We start from the raw sequence: 22,748 nt of genomic DNA on the forward strand, positions 1-22,748 counted from the left end.
GGGGGGGGGGAAACAATGACCAAAACAAATGAAGTAAGGAAGGAAGCAAGGAAGGGATTTTATACTCCGCCAAAACCTAATGCTTAAACCAGGAAGGGAGGATGCTGCATGTAGACAGGCTTTACTTCCCATCTTCAGACTTCCAAAATAAAATAATCTAAAAGGCAGTCTCAGCTCGCCTAAGGTGACCCAATTATTTCGTCTCTCATAGTGGCTCACTATGATAACAAGTTCAACGTGATTATCACTGTAGGCAAGTGACATTAAGAGTCCGATCAGCATTCACCAATCAGTCTGATTTCTTTGGAGATCAGTTTACAAGCCTTGCCATCATTGACTGTACGGTCCAGAGTTTTCAACAAATGTGCCCAGTATTTTCAGACCTTCTGTATCCTGGAGATGACGCAACAAGGTTACTACCCCAACAGCGTAGGGCCATCCAACCATGGTCCTTCAATGTGCCCTCCTTATCTGTCCATCGGTAGAACCCCCGACCTTAACGAAGATGCACCAAGGTCCAAAAAAATCCATGGACCTGGGTGCACCAGCGATATTCGGCGCCACCCCGCTTCCACACCGGAAATACCAATCAGAAGAAGACAAATTATATCCGCAACACCTTAAAACGCAACAAATCCCTCCTCCAAACTCAACCTTACTCCACAGTCCAAACACAATGACGACCAGAAAAGGACCTTTCAGACTGGTGACAGTCAACACCGCACCTGAGCGCGCAAAGCGTCTCATCGGTCGGCTTATCACTGAACTACAAGATGACTATGAGATAATTCACGTCGACAATTGTTCAAGTACATGACCCCCAGATTACCCTTATTACCTGACTCATCTATTCTAGGCATCGATGAAGTTATTCCAAAAGTCATAGAGCATAAACCCAATGTCCTGGTACGTCACCCCACTCCCAAACTCTGATAAAGGTCTAATGATCAGTTCTCCGCTTCTATGTGGTCGCCTGAAGAAGCAAAGCAAATTCACGAAATGGCAAAGTCTATCGTGCCGGATATAAAGTTACATGCCATTCCACAGGGGTTACAGGTTGAGAGAGGTCCCGATGCTATTGTGGAGTATCTTGTTGAAAAGGTTCCGCCTCTACTGGACAGCTGAGTTACTTCACGAGGAAATGGTTGGAGTGAATGTTAAGCGCGGGCATATTGAGTTGCGTTACCCTAGCGAGAAGCTTCGATACCAATCATCTCCATCCTCCTGACTCTTCAAAAAGCCTCCCCACTTGTCGTCCAACCGAAAGGAGTTTTCTGTCGTGGTATCTCGGCGCAACAAGTGACAGGCCGATGGGCATGCCGTTAAACCCAACGAATCCTGGGATGTTAAGAACCGGAACATGTAGAACCTGTATCTCATTAGTCCAATCCACGGGCGTAAGATGAGTCACTTACCGTCCATATCTGGCAGAATGCCGCACTTCCTGTACTCTCAATACCCTCGGGTGCTTCATCGGGTACACTCGGCGTCAATACAGCGTCGTATTGCGAAAGCATACCATCTACCACCGGTCTTGCAGCTGCGATGTCATCAAAAGCCTTGACCTGTGCCGCACGAGTGATTTTCATCCTATTCTCAACATGTCCGACGAGCTGATCTGCGATACGCGTTTTGTCGACTCTGTATTCTGGCAGAAATGCTGTTCGACCATCAGAATTGAAGATAATGTTATACCAATTCGGCAGCTCCTGCAAAGAATCCGGAAACTCAATTTCATCCACCGTAGCACCCTCTGCACGGAGGAGTTCGATGGCCCGGATCATAGCGTCTACAAGACCGTATCCAGCTTGCGGCCAAACCATAGTCTTGCTAATAGCAATTTTGGCTCCTTGAAGTCTGAAGTTGGGATTCGGCGGCTGATCGTCTTCCAGCGCAAAAACGTCGGCGAGTAAATCCAAATCCTCCACACTTCTTGCATAAAAACCAATCGTATCATTAATAAGAGAAAATACCTTCTGTCCTTCTCGGGAAATTGAATTCCAGGTTGGTTTAAAGCCGTAAATACCGTTGAAAGAGGCTGGACGAATTGTACTTCCTCCAGTTTGTGTGCCGAGGGCGATGGGTGCTTGGAAGTCTCCTACCACAGCGCCAGATCCAGAAGATGAGCCGCCGGGTGTACGAGAGCTGTCGTGGGGGTTTGTTGTGGGTGGTCCTTGGGTTGTTGCTGCGAATTCGGTGGTTGTTGTTTTGCCGAGGATTAGAGCGCCTGCTTTGCGGAGGATGATTATGCTTGCTGCGTCGACTTGGGGGGCGTCGCCTTGATACAATGGGGAGTTGTATTGCGTCGGCATATCTATCCAAGTCAATCAATAAAGTTCCAACACCAGATGCAGTCGACTGACCCTTCGTGTAGATGACATCCTTCACAGCAACAGCAACACCATGCAAAGGCCCCCTCTCCTCCATCGGAACCGAATCCAACCTCCTCGCCTCCGCAAGAACCTGCTCAGGATTGATGTAAACCCATGCCTTAACCATCGGATCACGCTCTTGGATGCGCGTTAGCAGTGACGTTGCGTATTGTTCCACAGTGAGTTCGCCATCTCGGATCTTGGCGATTACCTCTGTGGCCGTAAGACTATATGATTCCGTGAACATGGCGAAGATGAGAAATGATTAAAAGATTCAATTGAGTGTTAATGGAATAAATGTGATCTGTCCTCCTCAAAGATCTGCGTCTTTTCTGCTGACCTTGGTCGTGAGCTGACATAATGGCTTCTCCACAGTCGTCACCTGAGGGTAGCCAAGGACGCTAGGCCGGCACACTATCACCGGCCACAATGTGGATCCTGGAAATACAGACTTCATGAAATAAGAACCTGATTTATACTGGATCTCTTATCTATGCCAGATGTCCTTTTCTGTAGGGAAACTGCTGTCTAAATACCTCGGCAATTTCTGTCCGCGTGGCAACCCAAATATCTTCTTTCTTAGATATATACTCCACGAAATCTTCCAATGCTTTAAATCGGCTTGGTCTTCCGATGATGCGGCAGTGTAAGCCGATTGTCATCACCTTTGGCTGCCCTTCTTCTCCTTCTTCGTATAGAACATCGAAAGCATTCTTGAGGTGGGTGTAGAAGGTAGTCGGATCACTAAAGCCGGTGACGATGTGGAACTTGAAGTCGTTGCAATCGTAGCTGTATGGAATCATAAGACAACCTTCCGGATCAGGGACATCGCGCTCGTGGGGTAGGTCGATCCAATATGGTACATCGTCGGCGTATGTATCACTCGCCCAAAGTAATTCCTCGCCCATCTCTTCATAAACTTGCGGTACCAGAGTTCGACTTCGAGGTGATGGTCGACCATAGTACCATCCCCTGGGCGCAAAACCCGTCAAATCCTTCAAATTCACGATAGCCCTCTTGATATCCTCTTTCTCTTTCTCAACAGACCAATCATGATGATCTACCCATCGATAACCATGCGACGCAACATCATGTCCTTCTTGTACACAGCGTTTTGCTACTTCAGGTTGTTTCTCAAGTGCCTGGGCCACAGCATAAAGAGTAAACTTCACATTGTTCTTGTTGAAGAGCTTGAACAATCTCCAGAAACCAACTCGAGATCCATATTCGTATTCGGACTCGGCGTTGTAGTCCCGTTCGTTTATGCGTCCTGTGCAAGGGAACTCGCGAAGAATTGATTCTGAGACGCCGTCGCCGTTTTCGATAGAATGCTCGCCGCCCTACAGACTGAGTTCAGTGATTGTACGTTCACTGGTTGGTTCTGGATTCACCTCCTCGTAATTAATGACGAACGAGACCGCTATCTTAGCGTTATTGGGCCACTTCAGCCCTACCAGGCCCTCCTCTCCATATCCTCGAAAGTCTCGAGGAAAGTCGTAATCAGGGTCTGCAGACATTTTGGATTCGTGGTGTTCTCATCTTCTCTTCGAGACTTGGCATTATATATACTCAACCCTGATTGTGATCAGTCGTTTCTGCCAAACAAAAGAACGTCATGATTGATAGATAATCAACAACGATATCAGTCATAATGTCTCGGGTGGCTAAATGAACGCCCGCTTACGCATTCTTCATTGCCAGCCTAGTCAGTGATAAGGTTATTTCGTCTCGCATCACCAGCCAATCTGGGAAAGGCGTCATGTACTTCGAGTCAGGAACTTGCAGCAAGACCCGTTGTGATAGTGAATGGCGGGGTTGAAGCGGTGATGTAGCGTAGCACTGGTGCGGAGATGGAGGGGTTCTTATCTGTTATCTGCATGCGTGATAAGATAAGGATTTGTCACTCCAGGGTATTGTTGTGCAGAGTCAAATATGCAATGCTTTGTTGTTCAAAACAATTATTCCACTGTGAAAGGATGGAAATTCAGGTTTACACAGTATTCTATACATTTGGGGTTTATTTTACTTTCCTGGTTATGTTCAATAAGCCTGTGTTGAGACTTTAGCTCCTAGTTCGTCCCCATTAGACTGCACATTGAAAATCTTGCTGATTATTGAATCGAGAATGGACACGGTTTTTGGAATCACCAAGTCATTCTATTTTTACCCCATATTCTCAATGAATATCATGGTTGTTATCACTTATATGACTTTACCAAACGTTACCGTGATGCACATAGAAAGACGTGAAGCTTTGATCGAGCCACACTCTACTGTCTAACAATGATTTCCGATACGAAGTAAATCATCACACAAGCAATGATGTCGTGTGATCCCATCAATGCTGATCATCACTCCCAGTCATGGAGTATAATTATCGCCAGTATCTTTCCCAAACTAAAAACTTTACATACCCAAGACACAACACCAAATACCAAATAAATACTAAATACCAGAAACAAACAGCAACTTCAAAATGTGCCAATTCCAAGACTCACCCAAGCCCGCAGCCGGCGAAGATCGCATCTTGGTCAACCATTGCGAGTGGAAGTTCAAGGGAGCAGGTTTCAAGACCCTCACAAAGGTCTCAGATTGTGGGTCTACGACTTGTTATCACTCAACTAGCTATGTGGAACCAAAGGAGCCCACGCCCAAGTAGTAGGGCAGGCAAGACAATTGGATAAATTGGGCTGCCAGATAATGCTGTCGGCTTTCTACAGGTTAAGCGTATAGATGTTCTTTAGTAAATCAGGGAGAGACAAGTGAATGGCAGTCACTGGGGCACCGTGCTAGCTACCTACAGCTTGGATTACTAAAGTAAACTTCAAGAAATAAATTCAGACTTCACTATTCTTGCATTCAATGTAAAACCTGAGAAGCCAGACAGACAGTACAAACAGAGCTTAGAAAGGCATGAGGGTTGAGATATATCCTGACCCACCTTTCTCGTAGGCATATTGGATCTCAAAGACGGCAGTGAAAGAGCTGAATGGGATAGACATCAAACGAAGTTGAGTTCACTACGAACGCATTCGATTTCTAACTGATGCTTTGATTCTAAATTGAACAAAAATTTTCTTATGGTAAAAAGATTGTTGTCAATTTTCACCCACGATGGAATGTACCCACAGCACGCATCGACTTCTTGTCCACTTCGCGTGAGCTCGCGTTGTCTGGAATGCTACCCTGAAACATTAGACACGAAACAACACGAAAATGAAATTCTATAACTCCATAGTCTTGGATAATTCCGCAAGAAGGCGGAAAGCTATCGTTATAGTGCAGCTTTGAGCCAATTAAGTTCAAGGTTCTTGAGAGAGTGCTTAAAAGAAGCTTATGAGAATCTTGATATATGCTTAGTACCTAGGCGAATAACTTTGTGCCCCATTCCGAACGGAAAGGCCAAGATTCGTAGCATATGTTGAGAGTAAAGGTATCGCAAATTCATGGATGTCAAAGAAGATGCTGAGAAATACTTATTTCCAGTGTAACATAATAACGTTGACAAGAATAATAACCGATTGCAGATACAATTTCTCAATCTACTTACAATTTCTTCGACGACAGGGTAATTACCCATGGCTCGGCTCTTCGCTTTTAACTCTTTACCACGAGGCTTTGAAATACACCGCGAAGGATTTCGGCTCCTTCAAAGCTTATAAACCCAATCTCTGGCGCTAAGAAGAATGATTGGTTGAATAAGGTGAATGGTGGTTGGATCGACTGTCAGCACTAGCCTGAGCAATTTGTCATTCGCCAATCTGGATCTAAGCAAAGGGTCTTTTGAGCCGCGGGAATAGAGAGGTAATGTCGTGATCGTCAACTTCTCCAAATGTATAAATGTTCGAGATGGAAGGCGCTCTTATCGACCAGGTAACTCAATCATTCAATCTCATTACCTCAAACAGTGTCTTTACAACTTAGAACCGAAATTTATCGATCAGTTACCATGTCTGCCTATAAGAACATCGCCATCGTTGGTGTAAGTCATCCCCAATCTTCAACATCACCACTCACTAACACCGCCCAAGGCCAGCGGAAGCACAGGAAATATCATTCTCAACGCTCTCACCTCCACAAACCTCACCGTCACCGTCCTTGTTCGCAAAGAAAGCAAAGCAACCTACCCCGCAAACATCAGAGTGCGCCCAACGGATTTCTCCGAAAATGACCTCACCGAAGCTCTAAAGGGTCAAGACGTACTCATCTCCGCTTTGGGCGTCGAAGGCTTCGATCAACAGCAGAAGCTAGTTGACGCCGCTGTTCGTGCGGACGTTAGGCGTTTCTTGCCTTCTGAGTTCTCATCTAGTAGTGAGGATCCTGTTGTGTTGGGGTTGTTGCCGCTTTTTGAGGTGAAGAAGAATTCGATTGAGTATTTGAAGAGTAAGGAGAAGGATGGGTTGAGTTGGACTGGTCTTGCTACTGGACTTTTGTTCGATTGGGTTAGTAGTTCTTTGCAACCAAAAACGCAAGCAAAACTAACCATGAGTAGGGTATTGCAAACGGCTTCCTTGGTTACGACATTAAGAACCGCACCGCAAAGATCTGGGATGACGGCAACAAGAAGTTCACCCTTACAAACGAGAGACAACTCGGCCAAGCTATCGTCTCAACCCTTGAACACCCCGAGGAAACGCGCAACCGCTATCTCTACGTCTACTCTGTCGTGACGACACAGAACGAAATTCTGCACTCCCTTGAAAAGGCCACCGGAGGAAAGTGGACAGTTGAAAAGACGACTACTGATGCTGAAATTGCTGAAGCGGGAAAGAGATTAAGTGCTGGAGATTTCAGTGGTGGATTCATTCTTGTTCATGCGATTACTTATGGAAATACGGAGGGTCTGAGAGCTAATTATGCCGAGGAGAAGAACTTGGGGAATGATATCTTGGGAATTGAGCTTGAGAGCGTTGATGGAACTGTTAGGCGGGTTGTTGGAAACTGATTATTATCAAACAGGCATTGTATCATTCTACCCTAACTCCACCAATATCAATCGATTTGTTACAAACCTTTCTCGACCATAAAAGCCGGCAAATAATCCAAAGTTTCCCATCGATCTCAATCAACCTCGCTAGTGGCCCCCTTCACAAGTTGCTCCAAACGACTCGGGTCTGCCCCCGTGAATTGCTTTTCAAGTTTGCCATTGCTCAAAGTGTAGAAGGTAGGCAAGGACTGAACACTAAGCCCTTTAGCGACGTCATCCACAGCATCAATATCAACCTTAGCAAAAACAACTCCAGGCCTGTTGTACTCTTCGTTTTCAGAAAGCTTATTAAAGTCAGGGCCTATAATGCGGCACGGCCCACACCAGGTTGCCCAAGCATTGATGATGACGACCTGATTCGTTTCCAGGAGTTCTTTATATTGAGATTAGTTTCTGATTTCTGTGTTGAGCATCTTGAGGGTACTTCTGATGAATCTGTTTGTGCGGTGTAGGTTTTGTCTCGATGAAAGGGAGAGACGATGAGCAGGAACCAACGAAAGCTTTTATAGAATGTGCAAGATTGTATGAAATAGGGGTAGAGGATGGAGAAAAGGCATTGTGTAAACATCGGCATCATGATCTACTTGTTCTGTAACTTGTTGTGATGTTGTGTGACACCTGCATCGCTGGCTGCCCAAACATGTTGTTGATTGGACTATCCTTGACCCTGAGTGAATTCTAAGCTTACATATTATGTAAGGAGCCTCATCAGTATCGAGTTTCACAAATAAGACCTGAAACTGGCTGCCGTCGACCAACCCGTGCCATCCTGCCATGGTTCCACCGGCGACCGGATTTTCAGTACCTGATTTCTCACCATGAAATTCCATATAGAATTCATCCGTCACTCTCAGCTACTACATTACATGGACCGGTTTAACAGTTCCAACAATCCCTGAGGATTAGCCCCGACCATTTCGTCAACCTCTTTTCCATCTTTAAACACTTTAAAGTTTGGCATGGCTCTGATACCATACTTTGCCGCAATATCGGGCGCGTCATCAATATCCACCTTAGCAAAGTAAAAATGTGGGAAATCCTGATCCAATTTTTCGAAAACGGGGCTTATCATGCGGCATGGCCCGCACCAAGTTGCCCAAAAGTCGACGACGACCAGGTTATTGTTTGCAAGGATTTCATTCAACTCTGCCAGGCTTCCAATTGGAGTAACTGTCATCTTGGTCTCGAGGAAATAGATGTGTATGGTTTGCAAGGATAATGGTGTATGTGGTTATGTTATGTTGAAGGTTAGGTGTGTCAGTGGTAAAAAGAAGATGAAGGAGAGGTTTCGAGGACAAGCAAGCCTTTTATATTTTGGAAAAAGTAAAATAAAGTGGAGTCTAGGGCGATATCCCAGCCTCGGTGTCGTCATGCATGAAATGTCTTGAATGACTTTGCTTGAGCAGAAGTGAGATATCTGAAAGCCTGAGCGTACAGGAATGTGGATGGTTGGTGTTCTTGGCGGCTATGATCGACCTCACTAGCTATCTTTAGTCTGTCTACTTGAGGGTGTATCAAAGGCCGATCCAGCCTCTTTCGGAACGCCTTTATTCAGAAGGTTGGGATTGGAATTTGACTTTTTCATACCATCTTTAAATTGCTGCTATTCCTATCGTGAGATGGCGTGGTGAAATTGAATCTTATTGAATGATATCTTCCTGCCAGAGTACCTCCAACGACAAGATACAAAATTAATCTCCAACCATTTCCATTAAACCTTGCTGGTGACCTCCTGCACAAGCTTCTCCAAGCCATTGGGGTCTGCCCCCTGCAGCTTATCCTGAAGCTCACCGTCATAAAAGCTTATAAAAGTCGGCATAGCCCGAATACCCAGCTCGTACGAAACATCCTCCGCTTGGTCAACGTCAACCTTTGCAAATACAACTCCGCTCTTATTGAACTCTTCTCTTTCGGAAAGCTGTTCGAAGATGGGACTGATAAAGCGACATGGTCCACACCATGGCGCCCAGGCGTCGATGATGACGACTTTGTTGTTGTTGATGAGGTCCTGATAGTGGGCCCGATCTTTGATCTCGATGACGGTCATTTTGAGGGTATAAGTGAATCTGGCTTTGGAAGAGAGATAGGTGGTTGGTGTGATGATGGAAGGAAGAGAAGGAGAAGAGGAGCCGTGAGCTTAAATAAATGCGGGGTAAAAGCTTACGAAAAGGTCTTATGTAAACACTGGCGTCATAATGCATATAATGTCTTAAGTTTTGTTGAGGTGCTGAGTTGTGAGACAGCTGAAAACAGGCATATGATGCTGATTGGATAATATCTGCTGCTACGGGAGAACCCGCCAACCATGCATCCAAGCTGGTCTGCCCGAAGCTACCCCGGTGTCGATCCTAACCTCGTAATCCCATCATCAGATCTACTAAACCCGGTCATGAGAGCCCAGGGCAGTAGCCAATGTCCAATTACAGTCAACTATCCAGCGTTGAAAAGCAATTTTCCCAATACCTCTATTATCCAGCCGTTGAATCTCTTCAGAGCGGTCAAAGTGGAAAGACTCGCCGAGTTAAGCTTAGTCAATACCACGCTAAAGGCAATGTACTCTGCAGGTCTTACATCAATGCTTTTGATTTGTCCCCTGCGGAGTGTAAACATGACTTTGCAACCTTGATATCCTGCCGTGTCTCAAATTGACAACACCGCCTTTTTGCCCAGTGGATTAATTTTGGCCCGGCAGGCGTCCAGATCGTGATAATCACTACATGTGTAAACTCATGCGATTAATTTTGAGCTAAATGGTAGTTACCACTTCCCTGCCCATGCCGACTACAAGGCACAGCATATCCTCAATGATCGAGTTCCAACCATGAAAACCTCCGAGCACAAACAACTTTCAATCCCCATTGAACCTTTCAACCGCGCTCTGCACAATCTTCATCAATGCAGGTGGATTGGCCCCAGACAGGGTCTCTGCGCGCTCACCATCTTCAAACACGAAAAAGGCGGGTATAGAGCGAATCCTGAGCTCCTGCGCAAGATCAGGGATCTCGTCGGTATCAAATTTGATGAAGGCAACTTTGTCCTTAATGTGCTCGTTCTCGGCGGCGTACTTTTCGAAGTAGGGGCTGATCGCTTTGCAGGGACCGCACCATACTGCAGAGGCATCAACGATAACGGTTTTGTGGGATTGAAGAAATTCATCAAATTCCTCTTTGGAATTGATTTCAATGACGCCCATCTTGAGGGTATGAAGGTGGAACTTTCTGGTAGTGATACAAAGTAGTTGAGCTTGAAGATGTGTAGTTTTGGTGTGTGGTGTTATTTATGAGTCGGAGGAAGAGATACTGACAGAGATGGAGGAAGCGGCATTTATAAATTGCGGCATCTTCTACCAACGCGGGGTAATGTCATCATAGCGCATGGAATATCAAGTTGTTGAGCTGAAATGCAAGACAGCTGATAAGCTAAGTTTGTAAACGTAATGCTGATTGGGCTATGTCTGTGCTAGTTGAGCTATCTGTCGCAGATCCCACCCCATGCAAACATTGCAACCAAGCGCCGTATTGTCGGAAGTTGGCCTCAACAATTGTACATTGTCGGCGATCTCGTAAGAGAATTCAATAGTAATTCCCCAATATCCGCCATGAACTATTGAGTCTCTGCTGTGCGTGTGAATCGAGGCCCAGCAAACACGGTGGTGCTGAGACAGTGTACACGTTCGAGTTCAAAATGATACACGGTTCCTCATTACCCTCTTGGTTCATTGAGGTATGAATATTGCAGAGTAACATCATAGTTCCCTTAATGGCAAAGTCTCTTAAAAGCCACGTCTATATCCTTGATTCGGTGAATGATAGGTTACATATAGTCGTAGCGACAAACATTATGAACCCCAGTCCTGATACACCTAATCCGATACAAGACGTAATGATATTAATTGCCTCCCTACATCCCAATCTTCTCCCTCACCAAATCCTCTCATCTATCCGGTTCAAATCCGGGAACCGTCGGTCCCTTCTCGCCGCCAATTAACGTAATAACAGTGGCAACATCGTCGATTTTGAAATGCGCCGTCAGTTCAGGCGCCTTCTCAAGAAGGAACTTGGCAAACACAACGCTGCCTTGACCGTTTTCTTGGGCTATCTTCTCGAACTCCATGTTACCGGGTTCGAAGTCGGCTCCCAAAGCGGCGACGAAGACCAACGGGTTCTGTTCGATGAGCTCTTGCAACTCGTCTTTGTTGGTAATGGTTTGAGTGGCCATTTCGATATGGTGTTTGAAAATAGGTGGTGGGCTTCGGTGATAAGATGGTTTATTTGAGAGAGGTTTCAGTGGGTTTGGGACGGCATGTATTGTCTGCTGTCAGCCCCGCACGTCATAACACAAGGTTTCTTCAATGAAGCTATTCTAATCAAATGTCACATGTAATGAGGCAAGCTGGAACTCTCTGATCTACATGTCGTCAACGGGTAGCTACTTGGGACTCTTCTGAATACCATCGTTTGTTTTATTGTGACTTGAAAAACTAACCAGTACGTATCCGAATGAGCATGCCTCTAACGGAGTTTTACTGCGAATCTGACCTTCGTAAAATGAATTGTAGATAGACATTTAATATCTATACAAGGAGTACTGTTCAGATCAATTTCAAGTCATGATAGTACCATATCTTGAGCATCTATCAGTTTATCTACAATCTATGTCTGTGGCAACATCTATGATCAACCATCAAGTCCATTCCAGAACTTCGTAATAAGCCCAGCAACTTCCTCCGCTCTATCTCGAACAACCCCATGACCCGCTTCATTAACAACAAAAACATTCTCAAACCCATACTCTTCAAGTTGCTCCTTACTAACCAAATCATCCATCTCACCCAAAACAGCAAGATTCGGCACACCAGCCTTGCCAGCCTGAGCAAACTGGGAATGAGAATCCATCACCCCGCCATCTCGGAAGATCCCAACGACTGAAGCGACATGGCCGGGATGGTTACGCATTTGCCAGTCTCGTACTGCTTCTGCCACAATTTCGCCGTTTGAGACTCTTTCTTTCCAGTTGGAAGGGACGATGAGATCGCCGCCTTCGAGGAAGTTCAGGATCCATTTTTGCGATGCTACTTCATCGTCGCCGCGCATGTGTTCGGGTGGAAAGATTGCTTCTGCGCTGAGAAGGCCTGCTGGGGCGACGAGGGTAAAGCTCTTGACTCTTTCTTGTCTCTTGGCGACGTAGCTAGCCGTGGTAGCTCCTCCGAAGGAGAAGCCAACGAGATGTGCAGAAGGCCATTTCAGATGATCCAACAAGCCATCGATCAATTGATGAAATAAGGCCGGCTCATGAGGCAGGATGGGAGTGTCGCTCAAGCCATGTCCCCAGAGATCGACCAGGACCACATGTGCATGTGGGAAAGATTTTTCGAGAGCGCGCACAAGAGGCAGCATGCCTATCGCAGGAGTCTGAACGCCATGGATGAACAAAACACGATCAATCGGTCCCTTTATCTCTGAAGGAAGTATCTGATAGTACGCCGCCTTACCATGAGGGGTTTCCAGAAACTTCGCCGACGGCAGCAATGCTCCGAAAGTCTTTACAAACTCCGCCTCTGAGGGTCCAGAAATTGGCTTTTCGTTAGAAACATTTGCGCCAGGGCGAGGAAGAACAAGTTCCGACATGATTGGTGATGGTGTTGTTGTAGAAGTGATGTCGTTGAGAGTGGAGATCGGACTATCTTCAACCGAAACCGCCGATCCTAACCGACGCTATCCAATTAAAACACCCGGTTTCTTCCCCGACCTGTCACCTCAGATCCAGACCTTCACCTTGGCCCAGTAATTGACAAGTCACCCAAGATGGACTCACCGAATGACCCTGCGATTAGCGAAGCAGAGAGAAAGTAATCCGTCTCCCAACCACTCACATCTTTCTACCTTATCGCGATCATGGCACTGATGCTTTGTCAGAAAACTCCGCAATCGGCTCTCCCAGCGCGCCTTCCGACGTCGCCAAGCAGAATGTATCCGGGAATTGCGCAACCGCGTAAACGCAGATCAGAGACCCGATAGTGAAAGGATTGAAGCACTTCAAAAGGAGAATAAATTGCTGAGACAGCAGTTGATCGATGTTCAGACGAAAATGTCGAGGTTGTTGGCGAGTGTGCAGGGGTTGAGTGACAGTGTTGCTAAGACTTTGGATGATACCAAGGATGGACACGACAACTCGGGACAGCTGGATGAGAGGGATAGTGGAAGGAATGGGGAAGCGGAGCTGGATTTGGATTCTTTTGATGCGAGTATTCTGGACTTTGACGCTCCTTTTGTCTCAGATGCCAGTCAACCTCAGATGTTGACCGGTTCGTCAGCAGCACCAACGACAAACGGTCTCAGTTCAGAACTCATCAACGTCACCGGCACAAATCCATTCTACTCTCAAATCCCAAACATCTGGACTCACGAGTACCAAATGGGAATCGATCCCTATCTCACAGCCATAAACGCATCAGCAGAATCAAGCATGGTGCTCGGCAAAGACTACGCTTTCACAAATTCGCCTTTCTCGGATCATATTCAGCTATTGCAGAAGATGTTGAAGAATAAGCTCAACACACTTGGTTTTGTGCCTGAGGGTCATCACCCCGTGCAAAGGTAAGTTCCTCGTCTTTGGGATTGAATGAAAGCTAACGGGTACAGTGTCTATCAACCAGTCCTCATGGTCCTATCAATGTTCAACAGCATGACCCGTCCAGACGTAATGGCCTGGTACGCCAAAACACGCTTCTACCACATCATCGAACTCACAGCCTGGCAATTATATCCCTCCCCAACAACATTCAACAAACTCCATCCTCGCTACCGTCCCACAAAAGCACAAATCGAAAACTCCCACCCAGGCATCATCGACTGGATACCCTTTCCATCAATCAGAGACAGATTGATTCAGTTACACTCCGCAAACCCCCACATCGACCAGATCTTCTGCGACGCAGTAACAGGCTACGTCGTCGAAACACCAATGTCTGATCTTATTCTAGGCGCACCACAAATAACAGTGTACGTGCGTGTAACAGATCTAATCAACACAATGTCCACCACCTCCGACGAAAACACAATCGCTATTCTTCCCGCACCAGACATCTCTACACTATTTTCTTCACCAGCATACGCAAGAGCAGCGTTTAATAAACTCAACATGGACAAGGGAGCAGGATATTACAAAATCGACCCCGCTTTCTTCGAAAAGTATCCGGAACTGTGGGATCAGGGTAGTGACCTTACAGCATCAGGCATACCCTTGAAACCAAAGTTCCAGAAAATTCTGACTTACCCGAAACCGTTGGATCCATCTACTGTGGAGACGTATCGAAGTTTTATCGATTTTTCTCTTGATGCGGCGAATACGATTTCGATGGGGCCTGGATCGTAAAGTGACACATCGGCCGGCAAATAAAACAAACACTTTTGATCACACCGACTGTCATTCCCGTATCATTAAGATCTGGTGATGTTGCGACCGGGCCGGTGATAAGCACATGATGTGTTTATTACTGGGGAATGCTATCGGGTGGTGTCATGAAAAACTGAGTAACGCGACCCCACAACAACGTTGACTAACACTCCACTGACTAACAACGCATCATCGAGTGGACCTCCAACAATCTATATAGAAACCACAAATTAGTGCAAAAGATCATCACACCATTACCATCAATTATTACCAAAATGCCTTCTCAAATACCCTCTCCCGTCTTTCGCTACAGTTTCATGGACGATTACAGCGAAGGCGCCCATCCAGCTCTTCTAAAAGCTCTCATCGCAAGCAACGCTACACAAGAAGTCGGTTACGGCAATGATACATACTGCGCTCTCGCACGACAACGCATAAGAGCACATCTCGGACGTGAAGATGTTGGAATATTCTTTGTGCCCAGTGGGACTTCTGCGAATGCGATTTCGATCGCTGCCTGTTTGAGACCGCACGAAGCTGTCATCGCTGCGAGTTCGGGACATATCGTTACTCGCGAAACAGGCGCCGTGGAAGCAAGTGGTCATAAAATAATCAACGTTGCGCCTGTTAATGGAAAACTTACACCGCAAACGATCGAACGGGCGTTGGATGATAACTGGCATTTTCCTCACATGGCGAAACCACGATTAGTGTACATCTCCAACGCGACCGAGATCGGAACGATATACACCAGGGCCGAAATGGCCGCTATAAAAGAAGTTTGCGAAAAGAACGGTCTGATTCTCTTCCTCGACGGCGCAAGGATAGGAACAGCCCTAGCATCCAAATCAAACGACATGACCCTTTCAGACATTCTGTCTCTGACAGATATCTTCTGGATCGGCGGTACAAAGAACGGTGCACTACTAGGCGAAGCAGTAGTCGTAAAAGACCCCCGCCTCTCCTCCGAATTCGAATTCTACGTCAAACAACACGGCTCCCTCCTCGCAAAAGGTCGAGTCATCGGCGCTCAATTCGCAGAACTCTTCGAAGGAGACCTCTACTTTGACTTGGCACGAAAAGCAAACCTGGCAGCAGAGTTATTGAGCAAAGGAATTGCAGAGGCGGGATATACGGTATATGCAGCTACGGAGACGAACCAGGTTTTTGCAGTGTTGCCGTTGGGATTGATTAGCGCGTTGAAGGAGAGCTTTAGTTTTTATGTTTGGGAAAAGTGTGGTGATGATGAGGCTGTTATTAGGCTTTTGACAACGTGGGCTACTGATGGGGGACAGGTTGAGAGGTTTGTGGAGGTTGTGCATAATTGGAGGGGATAGAATAAAAGTTTAGTTAATTAATGATTGTTTTTGTATTGAAGAAGACAGTCTTGAATATCCAGCTCATGATGATTCGCTGCCCATCATGAGGCATTGATGTCTTTGCAATTTCATGTTGAAAGACCAAACACCAAGTGACAAAGGCAGGGATTTACATCTCGAACGGTCACATGTTTTCGCGAGGAGTTCGTGATGGTTTGAATAGTACTTCGGCCTACTCCTTTTGGGATAGTGCAGATGGTTCAGCTTGGGTGTTCAAGAACTCGATACATCTGAGACATGACAGGACCCACTATCCACACTCCAGTTTGCTACCCTGTACTCGCAAGAGTGGTTGATGGGCTGGGATGTCTTTCCAGATTGTTCCTATATATAAGGCAAGACTCTGAAATTACTACAAACAGCTCGGTATTGATGTCAGTAATATTTAGAGAGTTGCACGACCGAAGACATCCGCTGAGAAGACAGTGCAATTAAGCAGTTGAGAACAAAAGTGGTTGTTTAAGCAACGCATATGTACACAATCCTCACACCAACAAACTACCAGACTTCCAGACAATGATAGCTCCCGTTCATTCAATCCAATATTCACATCTATTCAAAATTATGCAGAGTCAAAACCCTTATCAGCCCGCTCAATGATGGGCGGCGGCTTCTCAATCTTCTTGAGGAGAATATGTCGCTTGATAAAGTACGGCAGCCATACCTTGGTCTCATAAGAGATGAACTGACTCGTCGGAACAGAAAAGACCTCTGCAGAATTGTTAGTTCATGATAAATATTGTAGATCTGGAGTATGCTTACGGTCGAGTTCTTCGAGGGTGAGTTGCTTGGTTTCGCGGACGAAGCAAAAGATCATGCCCCAGGCGATCAAGTTGAGACCAGCGTAGAAGCCGAAGGCGCCGGTTTGTGTCATGGCGGCGGACATTCGAGGAAAGGTTAGACCAAGGACACCAGCTGTTCATTATTAGTGAGTGTTTCGATTACTTGACCATGTTTGCTTACCAAAGGTGTTGTTGATGCAGACAGCCCAAGCCATGCCCTGCTCACGTTGAATAGTAGGGAATACTTCGGCAGAGTATTGAAATGCGACAGGGCCTTCACCCAAAGAGTAGGCAATCGTGAAAAGATAGATGAATCTAGTCAAGTCAGTCAGATTCCTTATTTGGAGTAGGCAAAAACTTACAAGACGACTGGTCCGATTTGTGCACCTCGGCTGCCACTGTGATTGAGGAGCGACAGGCCGGCTGCAAGCAAGAAGATACACATAACAGGGAAAGTCTGGGAGATGTCAGTCGTGAGCACTGCGGAACGTGAACAATAGACTTACGGCGAGAGTAAGAGTGCGTCGACCCTTGGTGTCAATGAGAAATAGAGTCGGAATGGTAGAGACGACCTGGATAGCACCGTAGCCAAGCGAGGCGTACAGGGCCTGCGTAGGAGTGTATCCAGCGTTACGGAAGATGGTGGAACTGTAGAACGAAATGACTGCGACATGTTAGTATATTCCACCACAACCGAGACGCCGACTTACTATTGATGCCACACATCTGCTGCGCGATCATAACCGTCGAAGCACCATAATTCGCCCTCCTGATTCGTGGCACAGCAAAGCAGTCCCACAAACGCTGGAAATATCCTGCTCCCCTCGCAACTGTCAATTCCTCCTCATAGATAATCCACGAGTAGTAAAAGTCCCTCGCAGCAATGATATCATGGGCTCTCAATTTCTGCATCGACTGGAATCCCTTGGCATGCTTCCCATGCTTCATCAACCAACGCGGCGACTCGGGACAAAAGAAGATTCCCAGACCAAGGAGGAAAGATGGGATAAAGGCTGAACCGAGCTGGAGGCGCCACGAGATTCGACCGGTGTCTTTAACGATAACGTTGGCACAGAAGCCGAGAAAGATGCCGATGACGACCCACAGCTGCCAGAACATAACCAGGGCGCCGCGGATGCGTGCTGGGGCCATTTCTGCAGAGTAGATAGGAACTGTGGCGTTTTTGGCGCCGATGCCGATGCCCATAACGAAGCGCACGGCGAAGAGCGTTTGCCATGAGTGGGTGAAGCCGGAGGCGATGGGGGTAGCGGTGAGACAGCAAGCTGTGATGAAGATTTCGCCTCTTCGGCCGAAATAATGATTGAGAGGATCAACGATGAATGCGCCACTGCAAAAATTAGCGATCGTCCAATATTCTCTCCAAGATAAACTCACATAAGTCCAGCAGTCAAGAAAATGATAGAATTGACAAGACCAACAATCCACTGATCGCGAATACTATTCGCCTCATCAAGACCAAATTCCTCGGGAAACGAAAGATTGGCACCGTTGGAACCGGTCTGATCCCAACCTTGGGTGGCGGCGCCGATAGCGCAGAGAGAGATGGAGTACCAGAGCATCTTTGGCCCGTGCCACTTGTGGTCTCTTTCATACTCGAGGGCTTGTCGTTCATCTTCCTCGAGCTCCTTGACCATATTGAAGCGGTTAGCGTCGCGAGCCACCAAAGCTGCGCGAGCGAAAAGTTCGGCGTGTTCGGACATGCCGTGGTTCTGGGCGAAGAGACGGCCATCGTGAGCGGCTTGTTCAGGTGTCACTCTCTGATAGAAGCAAAAAACGTTAGTAAGCGCTTGTGAACAGGGATTCGGGTCGCCAAGAATCTAGGCGATCGCCAAGAGATGTTCCCGTTGCCAAGAAATTCAACGACATCAAAACGTACCTGCAGAGGATTCTCAACGATGTTGAGAGCGGTAGATCCACGACGAGCACCGCTGCCGGGAGGAATGTCGGAGTGATCGCCAAGGCCATGTTTCTCATTATGAGAAGCCTGAGGAAATTCGGGGCCCAAATCTTTGTTGTCCATGATGAATTGAGAAAGAAGAGGATGTGTTGGACTGAGCTGGCCAAGAATTGAGCAAGGGAGGAGATCAGCGTAAGATTAAATACCCAGAGACAAAAGATCCCTTGCTTGGTTGCAGCCCGATTGAAAAGAGCGACCCCAGCTGGAGCTAGAGCAATTTCCCCGCTTGTCTGGGGAGGAAGAAACGACCAAGGCTAGTCTCAGCAAAGGTTTGGGGAAATGATCAGCAGAGTCTGAGTGTTTCTCATCCCCGGCGCATCCCCATACTTTTGCGAAAGGGTGTGATGAATTGTCTGTAGGGGCTGGTGAGTGGTGGGATGGGGAGGAGAATTGTGGAAACTTAAGGTTATTGCTTTGAAGCAGGGGTCTTTGCTGTTGTCCTCGGGGATGGGGTTGCACTGATGATGAGGGTTGGACAGATGGTGTTTGAGGGACATAATCAGCCAGCCATTGACCAGACAGTCGCAGTGGTCAATCAACCCAAGCAGAATAACTGCCAGTACAGAGATGTTCCATCTCAATCAATTCCTCTGAATAATGATTCACTGGTATTTGCCCCAGTATCAACGACAACCGCTCAAACAGCTTCCCCATGCCGCTAAGAAAGTTGGAGAAGCTGTCCTACCCCTCCAATCAAAATCCAAACAAGCACACCTTTGCAAAAAGCCGCTGAGCACCTCGAAATTGGAGGTTACACTGGCCAGTACGTACCAATTAATTCGGCTGCCTAAACGTCATCGGATAAACGGCACGAAAATGACGTCGTTCGCCAAGGCAGCCATATTTCGAGAGTTAAAGTCTTGGCGCTAAATACCAGGCATCAGAATAAATGAAGCACTAAAGAATCTGGACTCTGTTATTTTACTGACAAGGTTATGGTTCGATTAAAATATCCCTCAAGAATTGACTATGATTGAGATGGGCTGTTGTAATATTGAGCGCTTTGTCGTTACACAACTGGTGCTGAGACATTCCTCCTCGTAAATGAAACCATCATTGACCGCTTCATTCTTCCCAATTCGGGGTGGTAGAAACGGAACGATCGGGTAACTCTGTTCTTGGCTCATTTACTGGCGTGATATTCTCGGTCCCGAGCATTTGCCATTGACTTTCTGGGGTGATCTTATGTCCGTTAGATAATCTTAACACCCAGTCCTTCTAGCGGGCGTTGTCATCTGATAGCTCGATTATTTGACTAATCATTTCTCTTGCTCTCTGTCAATCACGACGATCTCTTGAAGCGATGATCAGCCCATCAGCTTCACAATGAACATCAAAGCGCGCACTTGTCGTGGGTTGTCTTTGAAGGCGCACCGAATCGCATCTCACCCTCTCAGCCCAACCTTAAACTTATGCTTATGGTGATGCATCAGGCGTACTGTGCGGGCATTGGGAGTGATGCATAATGGCTTTTGAGAATAATTGAACGGCGATGTCATCTCAGATGATCCCCGTGGGAAAAGGCGCCCTTCATTACATCTGCGACCACACATCATCCTGGTCTTTCTTGCGCCCAGACGTCATAAGCGCAAACATGTCCGCTTACAGGCCAGTAGCGCATGTCTCGGATGACAAAGGAAAAGACAGAGACTGGACGTGAGCGACTGAAGTAAGCCCACCGTTTTTCTTATCTTATCAGCCAGACTCTACATCCAGCGTTTCCTCAATTTCGCGACAGGTGTTACAGGAATAGTACACTAGATTACCTCACGCACTTATAATGGTGGACGAAAGAACATTAATTGAAGCTACTTCAAATACTGGTATCTAATAAACATAGACAAACTCATCATTCTTAGAATCCGTAAGATCCATAAACGCATTCTGTCCCAACTGCTCATCATCCTCCGCATTAGCCACATACCGATGCTCCATACTCAAATCCCGAATCTTGGCAGGCTTCCCATTCTTTACCCGTCTTCGCTCCTGCAGCTTATTCAAAAACATCAAATTCACCAACTGCAAAATAATAACACCAATCATTGCTCCAGTGATACCCATAGTCTTGGTAAGGCCGGGCTTGTAGTATGGTGCGTCCTTGGAGCTGAAGAGTAGAGGGCCGATGATGTTGCCTGCTGATACGCCGATGTTGTACAGGGACATGATGACGGATTTCTTGGTTGTGCCCGCGATGTTGGAGATCATCCAGGACACGATGAGGGGGTTGCCGCCAAAGAGGAAGGCGAGCATGTAGTAGGCTGCTAGTAAAGGTGCAGTGCTCGAGCGGTCGAGTTGGTGGAGCATTACTGCACCGGCGAGGACGGGCAGCATTACTGCGATCAAAAAGGCGGACTTGATGCGGTATCGATGGGCGAGGTAAGAAGCTGGGAAAATGACAAGAAGTTGAACAGCGCCAAATGGGATGTTGAGAAGAGACGTGACACCCTTATCGAAGCCAAAGCCACCGACAATAATAGGTCCAAAGGTATTCGTGACAGCAGCAGTAACGTTAAGACACAACGCCATACCGATGAAAAGCCACGTCTTGGGTTCAATTAACGCCTCGAAAGCCTGCGACCAGGTAAAGTTTCGACTACCAGTACCAGTCTGGTTTGCCCGGAGTCGCTCCAAAGTCTGAAGCTTCTCATGCTCCGACAGGAATCGAGCAGAGGGGATATCATTGTCGAGAGCGAAATACACCACCGGCGCTGTAATAACGGTGATGAGGCCAGCAAACAGGAACAAAATGCGCCACGACGCAAGAGATCCGTTGATCTGACCAAGACCAAATGAGAGCGCGGCAGCAAACATGTTTGCCGCACCGTTAGTACCGTACCAACAAGCCACCCTCATCGGCTGCTCCGCGCGACGATACCACTGCGCCGTAATAACAGAAAAAAGCGGTAAACAAGCCGCTTCAAACAACCCCAGCAAAAAGCGTGTCGCGAGCAGACCTTCGTAGGTAGTACAAGCAGCCATACAAGCCTGAGCCGTTCCCCACCCAAAGACAAGACAACTCATAAAAATACGATGAGGAACTTTAACCATGAGCCACGACGAGAAAGGCAGCCAAACGAGTTGGGCGATTGGAGCCATGGAGCTGACCATGGAATATTCGTTTCCTGAGAGGTTTGTGTCTTCGCGCATGCCCCAGACTGCGCCGTAGCCGAGGACGGATTTGTCGAGGATTTGGAGGAAGTAGACCCATACTAGGATGGAGAGGATGTGTTTGTCTGTTTTGCGACGGAGACGTTTGTTCTAAGGTTGTTAAATGTGATTAGACGCGTGTAAGGGGAGGGTGAATTACGTCTTCTTCTGTGACTTCGACGTGTTGGTCACCGATGAGTTCAGCTGCGCGGTCCGCATGGTTATTCGGGGGAAGTGGTTTCGATGGTTGGGATTCAATATCTTCGGTGTGTTGTTGAGAAGGCTCATCATCAGATTTCGACATGATTGCGATAAAAAGCAAAACGTTGAGAAACAGTTGTGGATAAAGTTAAATTGCGCAGGAACAACGGTCTTCTTATCCTCGTGGTAAGTTCCATGCATAAACTCAAAAACAATGGATCTCCCCACGGGGAAGCGAATCTGGGGGAGGGGAAGAAAGTGGACCGCTAGATTCCAAGCTTTGGGTGACTGTCGACTGACGATCATTACTTGATTTTCTTGGTGTTGTTCATGCCTCGGACCATAGACACGAGTCATGCACGCGGGGTTAATACTACGTCATTTTTCAATAGCCGAAGACGTGGGGGTTTTCGGCAATAGATTTAGTAGGGAGTCGGCAAATGAAAGGAGGCTAAGGAGCGGCACGTGAGGGTGAGTGTCGACCTTGCGCTGAATCTGGTACGATCT

At 46.9% G+C, this 22,748-nt stretch overlaps 12 protein-coding genes across 12 annotated transcripts; 4 read left to right on the plus strand and 8 right to left on the minus strand.

Annotated features, from left to right (window-relative positions):
- Positions 1 to 676: 676 nt before the first annotated feature.
- On the plus strand, positions 677 to 1,125 carry FIESC28_08209 (uncharacterized protein; the record flags this gene model as incomplete). Its single annotated transcript, XM_031162347.1, has 3 exons — positions 677 to 809; positions 857 to 906; positions 952 to 1,125. The coding sequence occupies 3 exons, from the start codon at positions 677 to 679 to the stop codon at positions 1,123 to 1,125; spliced, it is 357 nt and encodes a 118-aa protein (XP_031013575.1).
- Positions 1,126 to 1,210: 85 nt separating this feature from the next.
- FIESC28_08210 (uncharacterized protein) lies at positions 1,211 to 2,619 on the minus strand (the record flags this gene model as incomplete). The annotated part of the gene is made up of 3 exons (XM_031162348.1): positions 1,211 to 1,369; positions 1,416 to 2,314; positions 2,364 to 2,619. The coding sequence occupies 3 exons, from the start codon at positions 2,617 to 2,619 to the stop codon at positions 1,211 to 1,213; spliced, it is 1,314 nt and encodes a 437-aa protein (XP_031013576.1).
- A 244-nt stretch (positions 2,620 to 2,863) lies between these two features.
- On the minus strand, positions 2,864 to 3,889 carry FIESC28_08211 (uncharacterized protein; the record flags this gene model as incomplete). The annotated part of the gene is made up of 2 exons (XM_031162349.1): positions 2,864 to 3,712; positions 3,764 to 3,889. 2 exons carry the CDS (start codon positions 3,887 to 3,889, stop codon positions 2,864 to 2,866), a joined length of 975 nt encoding a protein of 324 aa, XP_031013577.1.
- A 2,432-nt stretch (positions 3,890 to 6,321) lies between these two features.
- On the plus strand, positions 6,322 to 7,317 carry FIESC28_08212 (uncharacterized protein; the record flags this gene model as incomplete). Its single annotated transcript, XM_031162350.1, has 3 exons — positions 6,322 to 6,354; positions 6,404 to 6,814; positions 6,865 to 7,317. 3 exons carry the CDS (start codon positions 6,322 to 6,324, stop codon positions 7,315 to 7,317), a joined length of 897 nt encoding a protein of 298 aa, XP_031013578.1.
- Positions 7,318 to 9,070: 1,753 nt separating this feature from the next.
- FIESC28_08213 (uncharacterized protein) lies at positions 9,071 to 9,406 on the minus strand (the record flags this gene model as incomplete). Its single annotated transcript, XM_031162351.1, has 1 exon — positions 9,071 to 9,406. The coding sequence occupies one exon, from the start codon at positions 9,404 to 9,406 to the stop codon at positions 9,071 to 9,073; it is 336 nt and encodes a 111-aa protein (XP_031013579.1).
- Positions 9,407 to 10,207: 801 nt separating this feature from the next.
- FIESC28_08214 (uncharacterized protein) lies at positions 10,208 to 10,552 on the minus strand (the record flags this gene model as incomplete). Its single annotated transcript, XM_031162352.1, has 1 exon — positions 10,208 to 10,552. The coding sequence occupies one exon, from the start codon at positions 10,550 to 10,552 to the stop codon at positions 10,208 to 10,210; it is 345 nt and encodes a 114-aa protein (XP_031013580.1).
- A 740-nt stretch (positions 10,553 to 11,292) lies between these two features.
- FIESC28_08215 (uncharacterized protein) lies at positions 11,293 to 11,577 on the minus strand (the record flags this gene model as incomplete). Its single annotated transcript, XM_031162353.1, has 1 exon — positions 11,293 to 11,577. The coding sequence occupies one exon, from the start codon at positions 11,575 to 11,577 to the stop codon at positions 11,293 to 11,295; it is 285 nt and encodes a 94-aa protein (XP_031013581.1).
- Positions 11,578 to 12,035: 458 nt separating this feature from the next.
- Positions 12,036 to 12,986, minus strand: FIESC28_08216 (uncharacterized protein; the record flags this gene model as incomplete). Its single annotated transcript, XM_031162354.1, has 1 exon — positions 12,036 to 12,986. The coding sequence occupies one exon, from the start codon at positions 12,984 to 12,986 to the stop codon at positions 12,036 to 12,038; it is 951 nt and encodes a 316-aa protein (XP_031013582.1).
- A 177-nt stretch (positions 12,987 to 13,163) lies between these two features.
- Positions 13,164 to 14,733, plus strand: FIESC28_08217 (uncharacterized protein; the record flags this gene model as incomplete). The annotated part of the gene is made up of 3 exons (XM_031162355.1): positions 13,164 to 13,207; positions 13,275 to 13,955; positions 14,001 to 14,733. The coding sequence occupies 3 exons, from the start codon at positions 13,164 to 13,166 to the stop codon at positions 14,731 to 14,733; spliced, it is 1,458 nt and encodes a 485-aa protein (XP_031013583.1).
- A 296-nt stretch (positions 14,734 to 15,029) lies between these two features.
- FIESC28_08218 (uncharacterized protein) lies at positions 15,030 to 16,091 on the plus strand (the record flags this gene model as incomplete). Its single annotated transcript, XM_031162356.1, has 1 exon — positions 15,030 to 16,091. One exon carries the CDS (start codon positions 15,030 to 15,032, stop codon positions 16,089 to 16,091), a length of 1,062 nt encoding a protein of 353 aa, XP_031013584.1.
- A 604-nt stretch (positions 16,092 to 16,695) lies between these two features.
- Positions 16,696 to 18,956, minus strand: FIESC28_08219 (uncharacterized protein; the record flags this gene model as incomplete). The annotated part of the gene is made up of 8 exons (XM_031162357.1): positions 16,696 to 16,844; positions 16,896 to 17,048; positions 17,097 to 17,230; positions 17,278 to 17,372; positions 17,422 to 17,579; positions 17,626 to 18,263; positions 18,311 to 18,693; positions 18,813 to 18,956. 8 exons carry the CDS (start codon positions 18,954 to 18,956, stop codon positions 16,696 to 16,698), a joined length of 1,854 nt encoding a protein of 617 aa, XP_031013585.1.
- Positions 18,957 to 20,720: 1,764 nt separating this feature from the next.
- Positions 20,721 to 22,344, minus strand: FIESC28_08220 (uncharacterized protein; the record flags this gene model as incomplete). The annotated part of the gene is made up of 2 exons (XM_031162358.1): positions 20,721 to 22,151; positions 22,201 to 22,344. 2 exons carry the CDS (start codon positions 22,342 to 22,344, stop codon positions 20,721 to 20,723), a joined length of 1,575 nt encoding a protein of 524 aa, XP_031013586.1.
- Between the last annotated feature and the right edge of the window lie 404 nt (positions 22,345 to 22,748).

This window comes from Fusarium coffeatum (genome assembly GCF_003316985.1).
Source record: "Fusarium coffeatum strain FIESC_28 chromosome Unknown BRIP53273_contig_191, whole genome shotgun sequence".
Classification (NCBI taxonomy): Eukaryota; Fungi; Ascomycota; class Sordariomycetes; order Hypocreales; family Nectriaceae; genus Fusarium; species Fusarium coffeatum.